Source organism: Balaenoptera borealis, assembly GCF_965194805.1.
Source record: "Balaenoptera borealis genome assembly, chromosome: 1".
Lineage (NCBI taxonomy): Eukaryota > Metazoa > Chordata > Mammalia > Artiodactyla > Balaenopteridae > Balaenoptera > Balaenoptera borealis.
In genome coordinates this window covers 128,980,723-128,994,343 of record NC_138860.1, presented here as the reverse complement: position 1 = coordinate 128,994,343, position 13,621 = coordinate 128,980,723, and the positions used below count along the sequence as shown (strand labels likewise).

The 13,621-nt window shown below is 37.9% G+C and overlaps 1 protein-coding gene across 4 annotated transcripts in view; it reads right to left on the bottom strand.

Moving 5' to 3' along the window:
- SLC44A5 (solute carrier family 44 member 5) overlaps positions 1-13,621 on the bottom strand; it is a 356,753-nt gene that overhangs the window by 55,302 nt on the left and 287,830 nt on the right. For all 4 annotated transcript variants that reach the window (XM_082355240.1, XM_082355241.1, XM_082355239.1 and 1 more), the window contains one exon: positions 5,542-5,626. In XM_082355240.1, coding sequence (XP_082211366.1) covers positions 5,542-5,626 — 85 coding nt within the window. The remainder of the gene's footprint in view (positions 1-5,541; positions 5,627-13,621) is intronic.

The window sequence follows — 13,621 nt, the reverse complement described above, 5'->3', positions numbered from 1 at the left end:
ACGAGGACAATTGGTATCAACCCCACAGCTAAGGTAGTAGGTAGATAACTAAATGGGTACCTCAAATCTCACAGTTAATATTGTTTGGTAGCAGCAGCAGTCCAATTTCTTTTAGAAGTTTTGACAAGGTAAACAACCCATCTCCACATTCACACCTCCAGATGCATTTTCTCTTTCCCAGTCTCTCCTACACACATATGCACACACACACACAAGCACACACACACATTCATACACCTCTAGAGGAAATATTGAAAGTCTCACAGGTATCTTTCTATGAAAACTGAAGAACTGTTTAGGGACATTCACAGCATCCAACATGCTCACATTTTTTGGAAGAAGACTGAGGTCATTGTCAATGCGAACATCAAAAGTTTACTCTGATCGGAGCTAAGCTGAAAAAACCATTAACGTATTAGGAGCTACCTCACAGACATTTAGACTTTGGCAATTTACTTACATGATTCTGAAAGATAACTGAACTAGCCCCTTGTTGGATACATTTAAATGGATTTATAAAAGTGAATACTGAATATACTAATGTTTTCATAGGCTTTCAATGATGGTAGGAGCTACTGAGTTGAGGCTATGATGATTTCTGTATTTATAAATACACACACACACAATGTATACTACACATATAAAAGTGCGGTGTATGCAACATATAAAAGAAAGTAATTTAAGTGGTAAAAAATGTTTTGATAATGAGAATCACATCAAATTTCATTCCAGACACAAATGAGCTGTTAAAAAACAATATAGCAAATGTTCTTTACTCTCCCTCTATCAGACCAATTTGTTCACTTCAAATAGGGTGCTGATTAGTAGCAATCAACATATAATTAGCCAAAAATGAAGGTCACATTGAGGTTGGGTATCCTAATTGATCAAGGTCTGTCCTTTAAATGCTTATGACACATGTCTGGACCATGCTGCATTAACAAAAAACATCACGCGTAAAAATATGGCTTGGATCAGTAGACACACTACTGCCTGGCATACTGAAAGCAATCCTGCATTATTGGCAGCTAATATATATTCTGACTCAGTTCTGATTCTTTGTATAACCACAAAGGGGCATTCTGAATATAGTTCTTCATCATTATTTTTACATCTTCCATTCGTATAGGGTTAACACTCTAATATAAATTAGGATTTGGTGAGTGGAAGAGAGAGTTACACTGAAGGTTAAAACACTACAATTTGCAATGAAGAAAGGATAATCTAGTAAATCTAGTAATTTATGTAATCTAGTAATTTATGAAATGTAATAAAAAGCATAATGTGCAAGGATTTTTTGTTTCATCATGGGAATGATGGATTTGTATAGTGTAGTGGAAAATTTTCTAGACTAAGAATAGGAAGATATTCTCTCATTCATTCATTTACTCATTCACTCAACAAATATTTATTGATCACCTACTCTGAGCCTGTTCTAGGCACTGGGGACACAGTAGTGAACAAAACAGATAAAAATCCCTACGTTCTAGTAGGGGAGATGGTCAACAAAAAATAAACAAAATTGTTTGCTATGAGATGGTAGCAGGTGTTATGGAGAAAAATAAGGCTAGAAATAAGGCCAGAGGATGAAAGGTACCAGGGTGGGATTCTAATTTTAAATAGGTAGTTAAGGGAGGCCTCAACAAAAGGTAATATTTGAGGAAGACTTGAAGAAGACTAGTGATCTAGTCATCTGGAGAAAGAGCAGGCTAGGCAGGGAGATCAGCAAAGTCTAGGGCTATGAAGTTGGCGCTTTCCTGGATCCTTTGAAGACAACAGATAGTCAGTATGACCCGAGTGCAGTGAGTAGAGGGAGAGCCATAGCATATGTGGTCAGAGTCGGGCAGACAGTGAAGGACTTTGTAGGCCATTGTTAGGACTTCGGCTTTTAATATGAGTAACTTGGGAAGCTATTGAGGGGAGGGGGCTTGAGCAAAGGAGGGACATAATGTGACTTACATTTAACAGGATCACACTGGCTGCTGGGCGGAAAAGAGTCTAAGGGGCTGAAGACAGGGGCAAGAAGAGACCAGTCAGGAGGTCATTGAACTAATCTAGCTGGTTCCTTGAAAAAAGGAGGAGATGGTGAAAAAAGGAGGAGTTTGGTCCTGGGTATATTTTGAATGGAGACCAGAGGAATTAGCTCACAGCTCAAACATGAGTGTGACAGAAAAGAGGGATCAAGGATGATTCAATGGTATTTACAGCTGTAATAGAAAAGACCGATGGAGGTGGGGAACAATTTTAAGGATAAAGTCAGAGACTAGGAATTGAGTTTGGACATGTTAAATTTGAGATGCTAACTAAATATCCCTGTAGAGACATGGCATAGGTGGTTGGATAGAAAGATCTGGAGTTCCGGGAGCAGACTGATCTGGATAGATAAATTAGGAAGCGCAGCATATAGATTGTGTTAAAAGCACAAGACTAGGTGCGATCACCAAAAGGAGTAAATGCAGGTATTGAAGAGGACTAAGCTTGGTAGAGGAGGAAACTCCAGTGTTTAGAAGATGCTGGAAAGATGAAGAGAAACCATCAAAGAAGACTCATAGGGAGTAGCCAGAGAGTTGGGAGGAAACACAATGTTGTGCCCTAGAAGCCAAGTGAAGAAAGTATATTAAGGAAGAGGGATTGATTAAACAGTACTGTTAGCTTAAGTAAATACAGATTGAAAATTGACCATTGGTTTAAATAGATGGAGATCAATGGTATCAATATCATTTGGAGAAAATGGAGTAGGAGTAAAAGCCTGAATGAAAATGAGAAGGGAGGATTTAGACACATTAAATATAAACTATTCTTATGAGGAGTTTGGCAAAAAAAAAGAGGCACAGAGATATGAAGCAGTAACTGGAAGGGGATGTGGGATCAAGGAGAGAATTATTTAAGACGGAAGAAATAACAGCATGTTTGTCTACCGATGGGGATAACTTAGTAGAGAAGGAAAATGGTAATAAAAGAAAAAACCAGAAGATTTCTGGAGTTGTCTGCTGGACTTTGTGAGCGAGGATAAGATCTAATGCACGAGCGGATGGGCTGGCCTTGGGCGCACAGGCTGTTCCTCCACAGTAAGAGCAGGGAAGGCAGAGTAAATACATGAACACAGATGATGACAGGTAGGCAAGTGGAGGTCAGTGTGGCAGCTCGTAAAAGTTGTCTTCTGAATGCTGATACTTTCTCAGTGAAATAGGAAGCTAAGTCAGAGGCTGACATGGAGACTGGGAAGGAGGTCTTGGAGGTTTGAGGTGAGAGGAAAAGGTGTGAAATTGTTTTCTAGCAGAGTAGCTAGTGAATGGGCAAAGGGTCTCCTGTGTGATTTGGGGACAGCATTAAGGGCCCCCTTGAGGTTAGTGGTCCTTAATTTAATGGACTGTTGTGTGTGTTTTCTGCAAGAACACACAGCTGCCTGGGTTGAGGCATGGAGTAGGCAGAAAGCTGCATTTATCCATGAATGATGTTTTGCCAGGGAAGTACAAGTAAATGAGAAGGGGCAAAAGAACTGAGGGTTTATATAAGGGAGTGATATTTTTTTAAATTTTTAAATTTTATTGAAGTATAGTTGATTTACAATGTTGTGTTAGTTTCTGATGTACAGCGAAGTGGAACAAAGAGGAAGCAACTAAGTCAAAATCTTACTAAGTTTTTGAGGTAGCTGTACTGCCAAATTCATGACCTAACCTGAAAAGGCCTTTGACTGTTAATATAATCTTTGAGGTTCTACACTCGCACAATAGGTAGAAAGCTTCAAAGCCACGCGGCCCCTAAGAGGGTATATTTCCAATGCTCAGCAATGGTGTGGTCTGAGGCTGACAGACAGGAAATAACCTTCCAGGTGGTTGAGCAAAGAATCATAGGATGTGATGGATAAGCAATTTCCTTCAGAGGACACGATCCAGGTGGAATAAAAGACTGTTCTCCAGTGCCATGCACTAAAGACCACTGTGCATTTAGACCTCCTCCCTTTCTGAATGGGAGCTTGTATTCTAATTTTCCTAGCCCTGTTCCCCATTGTGCATTTAGTGTCAAGACCTGATGGAGAGACTATGCATAATCCATAGATCCTAGACTATGGGTTAAAGATAGTACCACGTGGGATTCTGGGTTGTCTCCCTTGGGAAGAAGGGTGTTCTGGAGGACAGAGGGATAGACTATGGAAGAAGCCATGAAGTTTGTCCCTATTGTTTCATTTGTTCATGGTACACAAGAGGCTGCTCAGCCCACAATTACATTGCTTTGTTCCCTCCTTCTTGCATCTCGGTGTGAACAAATAAAACTAATGAGCCTATGGCGTATAAGTAGAAATGCACTGTGTGACCCTACTGATCCAAGGCTTTTAAGAACAGGGGTGCTCTGAGAAAACCATAATTCAAATAGAGTCATGTACCAAAATGTTCATTGCAGCTCTATTTACAATAGCCAGGACATGGAAGCAACCTAAGTATCCATCGTCGGATGAATGGATAAAGAAGATGTGGCACATATATACAATGGAATATTACTCAGCCATAAAAAGAAATGAAATGGAGGTATTTGTAATGAGGTGGATGGAGTTAGAGTCTGTCATACAGAGTGAAGTAAGTCAGAAAGAGAAAAACAAATACAGTATGCTAACACATATATACGGAATCTAAGGAAAAAAAAAAAAGGTCATGAAGAACCTAGTGGCAAGACGGGAATAAAGACACAGACCTACTAGAGAATGGACTTGAGGATATGGGGAGGGGGAGGGGTGAGATGTGACAGGGTGAGAGAGTGGCATGGACATATATACACTACCAAATGTAAAATAGATAGCTAGTGGGAAGCAGCCGCATAGCACAGGGAGATCAGCTCGGTGCTTTGTGACCACCTAGAGGGGTGGGATAGGGAGGGTGGGAGGGAGGGAGATGCAAGAGGGAAGAGATATGGGAACATATGTATATGTATAACTGATTCACTTTGTTATAAAGCAGAAACTAACACACCATTGTAAAGCAATTATACTCCAATAAAGATGTTTAAAAAAAAAAAAAGAACAGGGTTGCTTTATTCAGCCTCTCTGTCTTCTTCCGGCAACTGGGTGCTGCTCCTGCTGAGGACTTAAGGGACGACAGAGCCACCAGATGAAAGGAGCCGGGAAGAGAGTTGCCCATTGACCACAAACACCGCCTTTTACTCTTATATGACCAAAAAGAAACTACTGTTTTAAGTCACTGAAAAACTGGGGTTTATTAGTTACAGTAGCTGGCTTTATTCTTCCTAATACTGATCTTGAGAAAAATATCTCCATTTCTCTGGGCTGCAGTTTATTCATTTATAAAAATAGGTGGTTAGACAAGATAATCACTGAGGTTCCTAGTCATACTAAAATGATTAATCCCTGCTTTTTTTTTTTATTGTATATGAACCAACATGAGCTTATACTTCTGTCTTCCCACCTTCCATAAATTCATCATTAATCACACACACCCAGAACTCAAATGCAGTTTCTCAATTCTTTCACCCAAGAATGTTCGAAATCGCTAACATCACCAGCGAGGCATTTTTTTTTTTTTGCCTTACCTGTCTGGTAGGGCACTGTAGGTTTACCACCACGGAGGGACTGGTACAGCTGAGCAGGTTAAAGTAAAACAAAATGGGCTTGTTCCTAAGAGAACAACATAATATTTTTAGTGACTGTGGAAATATTTCATATCATTTCAGCCCCTGTATACTTTAATATAACATAACATTTAAAAATCGGCTTCATTTTCCCCAGACAGTTGCAAAATATTCTCCAACTCCCCTTTAAGCTGCCTAACACTTAAAGCACCTTTTGGTAATAGTAAAAAGTTGAAATAATCAAATTGTCCATCAACAGGGGATTGGTTACATAAAGAATTCCACATCCATAAAGTAGAAGACTATATTGCCATTGAAAATAATGTTGAAAAATGTTTAATGTTTTAGCAGGGAAAAGTGAGACCCAAAGAGATCACAGGAGAGTTGAAATAAACCAATGGGGGTAGAAAGAGGGCAGCACTGAAGCAGCCTGTCATGGGAGAACGTGGAGTCAAGTAAATGGGCTTGCATCTTCCTGGTGGTACCTCATCTGACAAGAGACTGGAGGTGAATCACCAGGCATAAAGCCAAAGGGGTTTGGTGGAGGGCAAGCCAAAGCTGATTTCTCACATCAAAGAACTAGTCAGTGAGGACTTCCCCAGAGAATTTCCACTTGTGCACCATGAGAGAGCCAGCCTTTGGATGCTTACCCCAAAGACAGGGTTTATGCATAGTCAGTTACGTCTTAGCTGCAGCAGCAACAACCATGTGGGACTAGGGCAGTGGCCAGGAAAGTAACAGATACTCTTCCTTCTATCTGTCACAACACAAAGAGCTAGGACCAGGAGAGAGGGAAGAGAAGGGAAATAGCAGAACAGGGCCTCTCTCCCACTCTAAGTTCCCTTGCAGAGTTCAAACCTGAGCTGGGGAATTGGAAGAAACAAGATTCAAATTTTAAATTGGACTGCACTGAACTTTTTAACAATAGAAAGTATTTAGAAAGCTATGGAAGGAAGCTACCCAAGATGCCAAAACAAGAAGGAAAGAAATTTGAAAGAACATTGTTAAAGGCAATAATAGGGGAAAAATAAACCCATTTCATGTTTGTAATCCCATCTAGTTCAGATGGCTCAAGAATCTGGCTATAAATTCATACACAATATGCACAAGGCTACTTCACGATTCCACAAGAGTGAGCTTGGCTCTTTCACCACCCAAGCAACTATATCTTATACATGTGATTCAGATTTGTACCTAAGAAAATGAATAAATTATTACATGTCATGATTCATTGGAGTCCCTTAGGAGTAGTTAAAATGCTGAATGGTAAATCAGTAAGTGTCAAGAGTCCCCCACAGGTAAAACTGATTTATAAACTGCAAAATGCTACATAAACTCAAGTTATTCACCAGATTATGTGATCCTCAAGGGTAAAGTTTGTACCTTATTCATCTTTATACCCATCTACCTTGCCAACACTTAGCTGAGTACTTGGCCCATGTTAGGCACTCATCAGATGTTGCAGAATGGATGAGATCAATTTCAGAATAAGTTTTTCAATATCTTAGAATCCTCCTTAGTTTTTTGCACAAATCTATAGTCATTCTATCAAAGTCTGTCTGATATCTTTAAACATCAGTGGTCCTCAGATTCCTTAGGTACAAAGTAGATGGCGATAGTTGCAGCTGAACAATTCTGCAGAAGTGACTGAGGAAGTAACTCATTATTTAACTTGAATTATATTTCCGCCATGAAACAACAAAACAGAAGCAACTACAAACTACTAGTTCGAGATGATGTAAGATGCACTTAAGCCCATCTCTCTTCTTTCCCGAGACTCATGGAAATAAAAGAATAAAAGTACAAAAAGGAATAAACCTCACCATACCAGCTAAGGATGTGCAGAATGGGATCTGCACACAATTGCACAAGAGAGTTCAACAATTTCTGGAAGATGGAGAGCATATGAGACTGTGCTGAGTGATGAATGCACCATAGAAAAGCTACAAAAAGGGTGGGATATGATATGCCTGTTAGAAATCATGACACATTCTGGACTCAAAGCTGAGAGTGAGAAATGTGGCCAAAAGTAAGAAGATTAATGAAGGTTTATATATAGGTCTACAGTGCAAATCAGTGTCTCTGTGCTCCTCCCATACACCTACACTTAAGACTTCTAGCATCCAGGAAAAATGGGCAAAAACAGAGGCCTCTTTTGTTGAATGATAGCAAGGGCTTTTGTGGGATTAGGTACCCCAGTCTACAACCCTTCATATTCTGGCATTGTAAAAGCCCATGCCTGACAGTCAGCTTCCCACCAGTTCATGCTGTAGTGAAATCTAACAGCTAATACAACGTTCCTATCCCATATGGGGCAGAGGCCGCCCTGGAAAAACTGAGCTACTAACACAGAAACAGAGCAAATTCACACAAGCGACCCAATTCTTTCTTTAGTAAAAATGGATAACCAAGTAGCATCAGGAATTTAAGAGAAATCAGAATAGGAAAGAGAAAGACTAAAGTAAACAAACAAAAACTGATGCCAGATGAAATAAAAATAATTCAGGGTATAGGAGGGACCTTAAAAAAATTTTTTTCAGAGTAATTCAAGCAGATTATTCATATATAAAAATACTATGTTATTAGAGGAATAAATAGGAAACAAGAAGGCTTTAAGAGATTTAAAGTATGATTACCAAAATTTAAAAATCAAAAGCAGAGCTGGAAAAAACTTGATAAATCTCCTAGAATACAGAATAAAAAATCATAGATGGAAAATATAAGGAAAAAAAAAAAGAGGCATCGAGACTAATCCAGGAGGTCCAAGGTATGACTAACAGAGTTCCCAAAAGACAACCAATAAAATGGAAAGAATGAAACCAGCAAAGAAATAACTGAAGAAAAATTTTCAGAGCTGATGAGAGTCATAGTTCTTTAGAATTAAAGGACCCCCACTGAGGCCTGAACAAAAAGAATATTTTTTAAGAAAGACCTACATCAAATTGTGAGATTTCAGAACACCAAGAGTAAAGAAACAATTTTAAATGCTTTCCCAGAGGAAAAAAGTCACCACAAGGTATGTGAATCAGACTAGCATTAGACACATTGGACGCTAAAAACAATAGAACAGTATCTTCAAATTTCTGACAGGAATTGTCTTTCAAGTTACACTTCTAAAGCTAGACCATCAGTCAACTGTAAAGAGGGAGAAGAAAAACATTTCCAGGGACTTCTCAAATTTACTTCCTGTGCTTTCTCTTCTTAGGAAGATAATCAAGAATGTTCTCCATCAAAACAAGGGTGTTCACAAAGAAAGAAGTTGGGATATAGAAAATGGTTCATGGGATGTGCTTACACTAAAAAAATACATACTTCTTGTTTATTTGAAATTGAAAATTAACTGAGCATTCTGTGTTTTTATTTGCTAAATCTGGCACCTCTAGAAGCGGGACCCAATCTAATGAGGTAGGTAAGTCCCAGAATTAAAGCTATGCAGTAGGCCTATATTTACCTGGTCCTGAGTGGAACAAAAGGACAGAAGTTCTACAAGGCAGGTGTTCAGAGAAGAGGGAGCCTCTGAAAAATAGTGTGACTGGAATGGTAGACAAACTTATGGTCCTGATAAAGACTATTCAAGAAAAACTTGGCTGACAAATAAAACATTATACAAGAATGTCATTGCCCTATGTTGAAATAAACTAAAATGTAGCATGATGCTAAGCTGCAAATAAAGTGTAAGATTTGGCTTTGATATCAGGGACACAGTAGAAATGAAAATGTAATGGCCAGACAGTGACTAAACTTCACGTAGTTATTACAAAGTAAAAGTCTTATTTCCAACTTCTAGAATCAACCTACCAACAGAACATGAAAGATTCTGATGAAGTTGCAGAACTGAACTTTATAACAAACTTGACCATGTAAAGGGTAAATATAGAAAGTGGAATGGAAAAGAAAGATGGAGAGAAGGGTAGTGGGGATAATATCCTCCTCTTACATAAAGAGGAGTTGAGATACTGACAGAAGTTAGTGGAACAAGCAATCAAAGCTCAGTATACCATTTAAAGTCACAAAAGTAAACTATAAGAAAATCTAAAGGCAATAATTTAACCATTAAACATGGAACGAGGAGGGAGAACAGGAAAACAGATAATGTAAATTAGTTAAATCTTCATTTTTCATAGCAGGCTATCAATGGATACTATCTAAAATTAATAAAGTACAAAATGAAAGAATAAGCATATGATTTAAAGTTATGCAAAAAACTGCCAGAAGAACTAAGAGTAGTGTTACGGACTGAATGTGTTCCCCCAAAAGTCATATGTTAAAATCCTAACCCCCAAAGTGATGGTATTAGGAGGTGGGGCCTTTGGAGGTGCTTAGGTCAGGAGGGTGTAGCCCTCATGAATGGAATTAGTGCCCTTATAAAAGAGACCTCAGAGAGCTCTCTCATCCCTTCCTCCATTTGAGGATGCAGAATAAAGATGGCAAACCAGGGAATGGACCCTAGCCAAGAAGCTGACCAAGCAGGCACCTAATCTTGGACTTCTGGTCCCAAGAATTGTGAGAAATAAATTTTTGTCATTTACAAGCTACCTAGTCTATGGTATTCTGTTATAGCAGCCTGAACTGACTAAAACAATCAGAAGGAGGAGAAATTATCTTTCTGGAAAGAAATCTCCTAAGACAGGAGACCATTGCTTTTTTTGCTTTTATTATAAGCTCTTCATTATTGTTTGGTTTATTTTCATAGGCATATATTATTTTGATATAGATTTTAAAAATTAAACCAAGTAATAGATCTGGGCTTGTAGTATGTTCAATCAAACAGATTTGTGAGACCTCCTTGCCATTTTATAAGTGTTTCTTCAGTGAATTGAAGACAAAGTTATTATTGCTTCACTTAGATGCCAAATTGATGCAAAACTTAAATAGAAGAGCTTTGTTCTCTTAATCTTTCCTGTTTCCCTATCTGAAGCTCATACTAGGAAGATGGGTATTTCGGTCTGTCTAATCTGGCAATTGGGCTGCATCAGACAACGTTCAAAGTTGTTTTAACCCAAACTTTATAAGCTGAAGTTTTTGTAGTAGCCAGAAGGTGGCATCAAAATCAATCGAGTTCTTGCTTTTTAGTAGAAATCACAAAGAAAAGGATCATACCCAAGTATCATGAATAACTTCCCTGCAACTCAAAAGGCAGAGAAAGTTGCACACGTCAACAAAGCACTCCATTTTCCTTTGAGTCTGTTTTATCTGCTTTGACATTTTAGAAAACTCCCATTGTTTCCCCTAGTGTCCTTTTGGTTAGGCATAGACAAAGCACAGACTGACCAAATTCTATCCTAAACACTATCACACCATCTCTAAGCATGGGATTTTAAGCTCAGTTAAGGAATGTTTCTTAGAGTTGAGAATCAAAGGGTTGCTCTAAGCACATCATGACACTAATGAGTACAAACACTGTTACAGTCTAACAAGTATGTCCTGGACTCAGTTGTTTGGAGTGCCTAACCTGCTTCACACATTCTCACAGAGATGCATTTCATTTACAGATGAAAATATATACACACACATTTTTTTTTAATTTAATGGTACTTTTACCATTGTAAAAAGATTTTAAGGACTAGATGTTCATGATTTTAAGGACTAGATTAAACATGGAACATGGAAAACCAATTTCACTGCAACTCTATCAATATGCAGCCTAAAGAACACAGAATTTGGGGTTAGAACGTGTTACTTTTGCCATTTAGTAGTCAGCTGACCCTGAATGCATACTTTAACCTATCTGAATTTGCTTCCTAATTTTCTAGATGAGAGTAGTAATAATGGCACCACTTAGCAGTGCTAATAGGAGGATCTGATAAGAACTTTACACTGACCTCCAACTGGAGCAAATCACTGTCTTTTCTGTGCTACCCCTTTATTCTGATTCATTTAACAGTGAACCTACTGAGCACCTACTATAATGAAGTGCTGAGGACACAACAGCAAAACAGAGAACGTCCCTCATCTCAAAGAACTTTGACTCTAGTAGAGGAAAATAAACAAGTGAAATTAATAATCAGGATAAATTCAAGTAGTGATAAGTACCCAAGACAATAAATCAGGGTCTTGTGCCAGAAAGTAACTAGAGAAAGTGGGGGTGAGTGTAATGTTTCAGATGGGATTGTAAGCATTATTCTTCAGACAGCACACTCTGCGAAACACACTAGATTGAAATCCATGGATTTCTTTTTTTTTTTTTTTGTCCAGTTCCTAGTTTAATTTTTTCCAGTTTTATTGAGAATATACTTGACATGTAACATTGTATTAGTTTAAGGTATACAGCATAATGATTTGATATATGCATATATTGAGAAATAATTACCACAGTAAGTTTAGTTAACATCTATCACTTCATATAGCTACAAATTATTTTCTTGTGATGGGAACTTTTAAGATCTATTCTCTCAGCAACTTTCAAATATACAATATAGTATTGTTACTTATAGTCACCATGCTGTACCTTCCATCCTTAGAAACTTATAACTGGAAGTTTGTACGTTTTGACCACCTAAACCCCTTTCCCACACCCCACACCTCCCACTTCTGGCAACCGCCAATCTGTTCTGTTCCTATGAGTTCATTTTTTTTTAGATATCACATAGCATAATAGCCTCAGGGTCCATCCATATTGTCACAAATGGCAGGATTTCCTTCTTTTTTACTGCTGAATTTTAAAATTTATTTATTTGTATAAAATCACATTTTCTTTACCCATACACCCATGCAGTGAGACTTAGGTTGTTTCCACGACTTGGCTATCATAAGCAATGCTGCAATGAACATGGAGGTGCAGATATCTATTCAAGATCATGATTTAATTTCTTTTGGATATATACCCAGAAGTGGAATTACTGGATCATGTGGTAATTCTATTTTTAATTTTTTTAGGATCTCCATACTGTTTTCTATAGTGGCTGCACCAATTTACACTCCCACCAATAATGCACAATAATTTCTCCACATCCTTGCCAACACTTGTTTTCTCTTGTCTTTTTTGATGATAGCCATTTTAATCAGGTGATAACTCATATGGTTTTGATTTGCATTTTCCTGATGATTAGTGATGTTGAGCACCTTTTCATATATCTGTCGGCCATCTGTATGTCTTCTTTGGAAAAATGTCTATTCAGATCCCCTGCCAATTTTTTAATCATTTGTTTCATTGTTTGGTTTTTTACTATTGAGTTACATGGGTTCTTTATAAATTTGGGGTATTAATCCCTTATCAGATGTATGATTCAAAAATATTTCCTCCCATTCCATAGGCTTCCTTTTCATTTTGTTGATGGTTTCCTTTGCTGTGCAGAAGCTTTTTAGTTTGATGTAGTCCCACTTGTTTATTTTGCCTTTTCCTACCTTTGCTTTTGGTGTCAGATCCAAAAGATTATTGCCAAGATCGATGTCAAGGAGCTTACTAGGAGTTTTACAGTTTCAGGTCCTAATTCAAGTCTTTAATCCATCTTGAATTGATTTTTGTTTATGGTGTAAGATGGAAGTGGTCCAGTTTCGTGGCTTTGCATGTGGCATTCCAGTTTTCCCAACACCATTTATTGAAGAGAATATCCTTATTGTATATTCTTGGCTTCTTTGTCATAAAGTAATTGATCATATTTCTGTGGCTTTATTTTGGGGCTCTCTAATCTGTTCCATTGAACAATGTGTCATAATTCTCTCTCTTCTTCTATTTTTTGAAAGAGTTTGAGAAGGACTGTTGTTAATTCTTCTTTAAATGTTTGGTACAGTTTATCAGTGAAGTCATTTGATCCTGGACTTTTCTTTGTTGGGAGGTTTCTGGTTACTGATTCAATCTTCTTATTAGTAATTGGCTTGTTCAGATTTTCTGTTTCTTCATGATTCAGTCTTGGTACGTTGTATGTTTCTAGGATTTATCCATTTCTTCTAGGCTGTCCAATTTCTTGGTATATAATGGTTCATAGTAGTCTCTTATGATCCTTTGTGTTTGTGTGGTATCAGATGTCTCCTGTTTCATTTCTGAATTTATTTAAGTAGTCTCACCTTTTTTCTCAATGAGTCTAGCAAAAGGTTTGTCAAT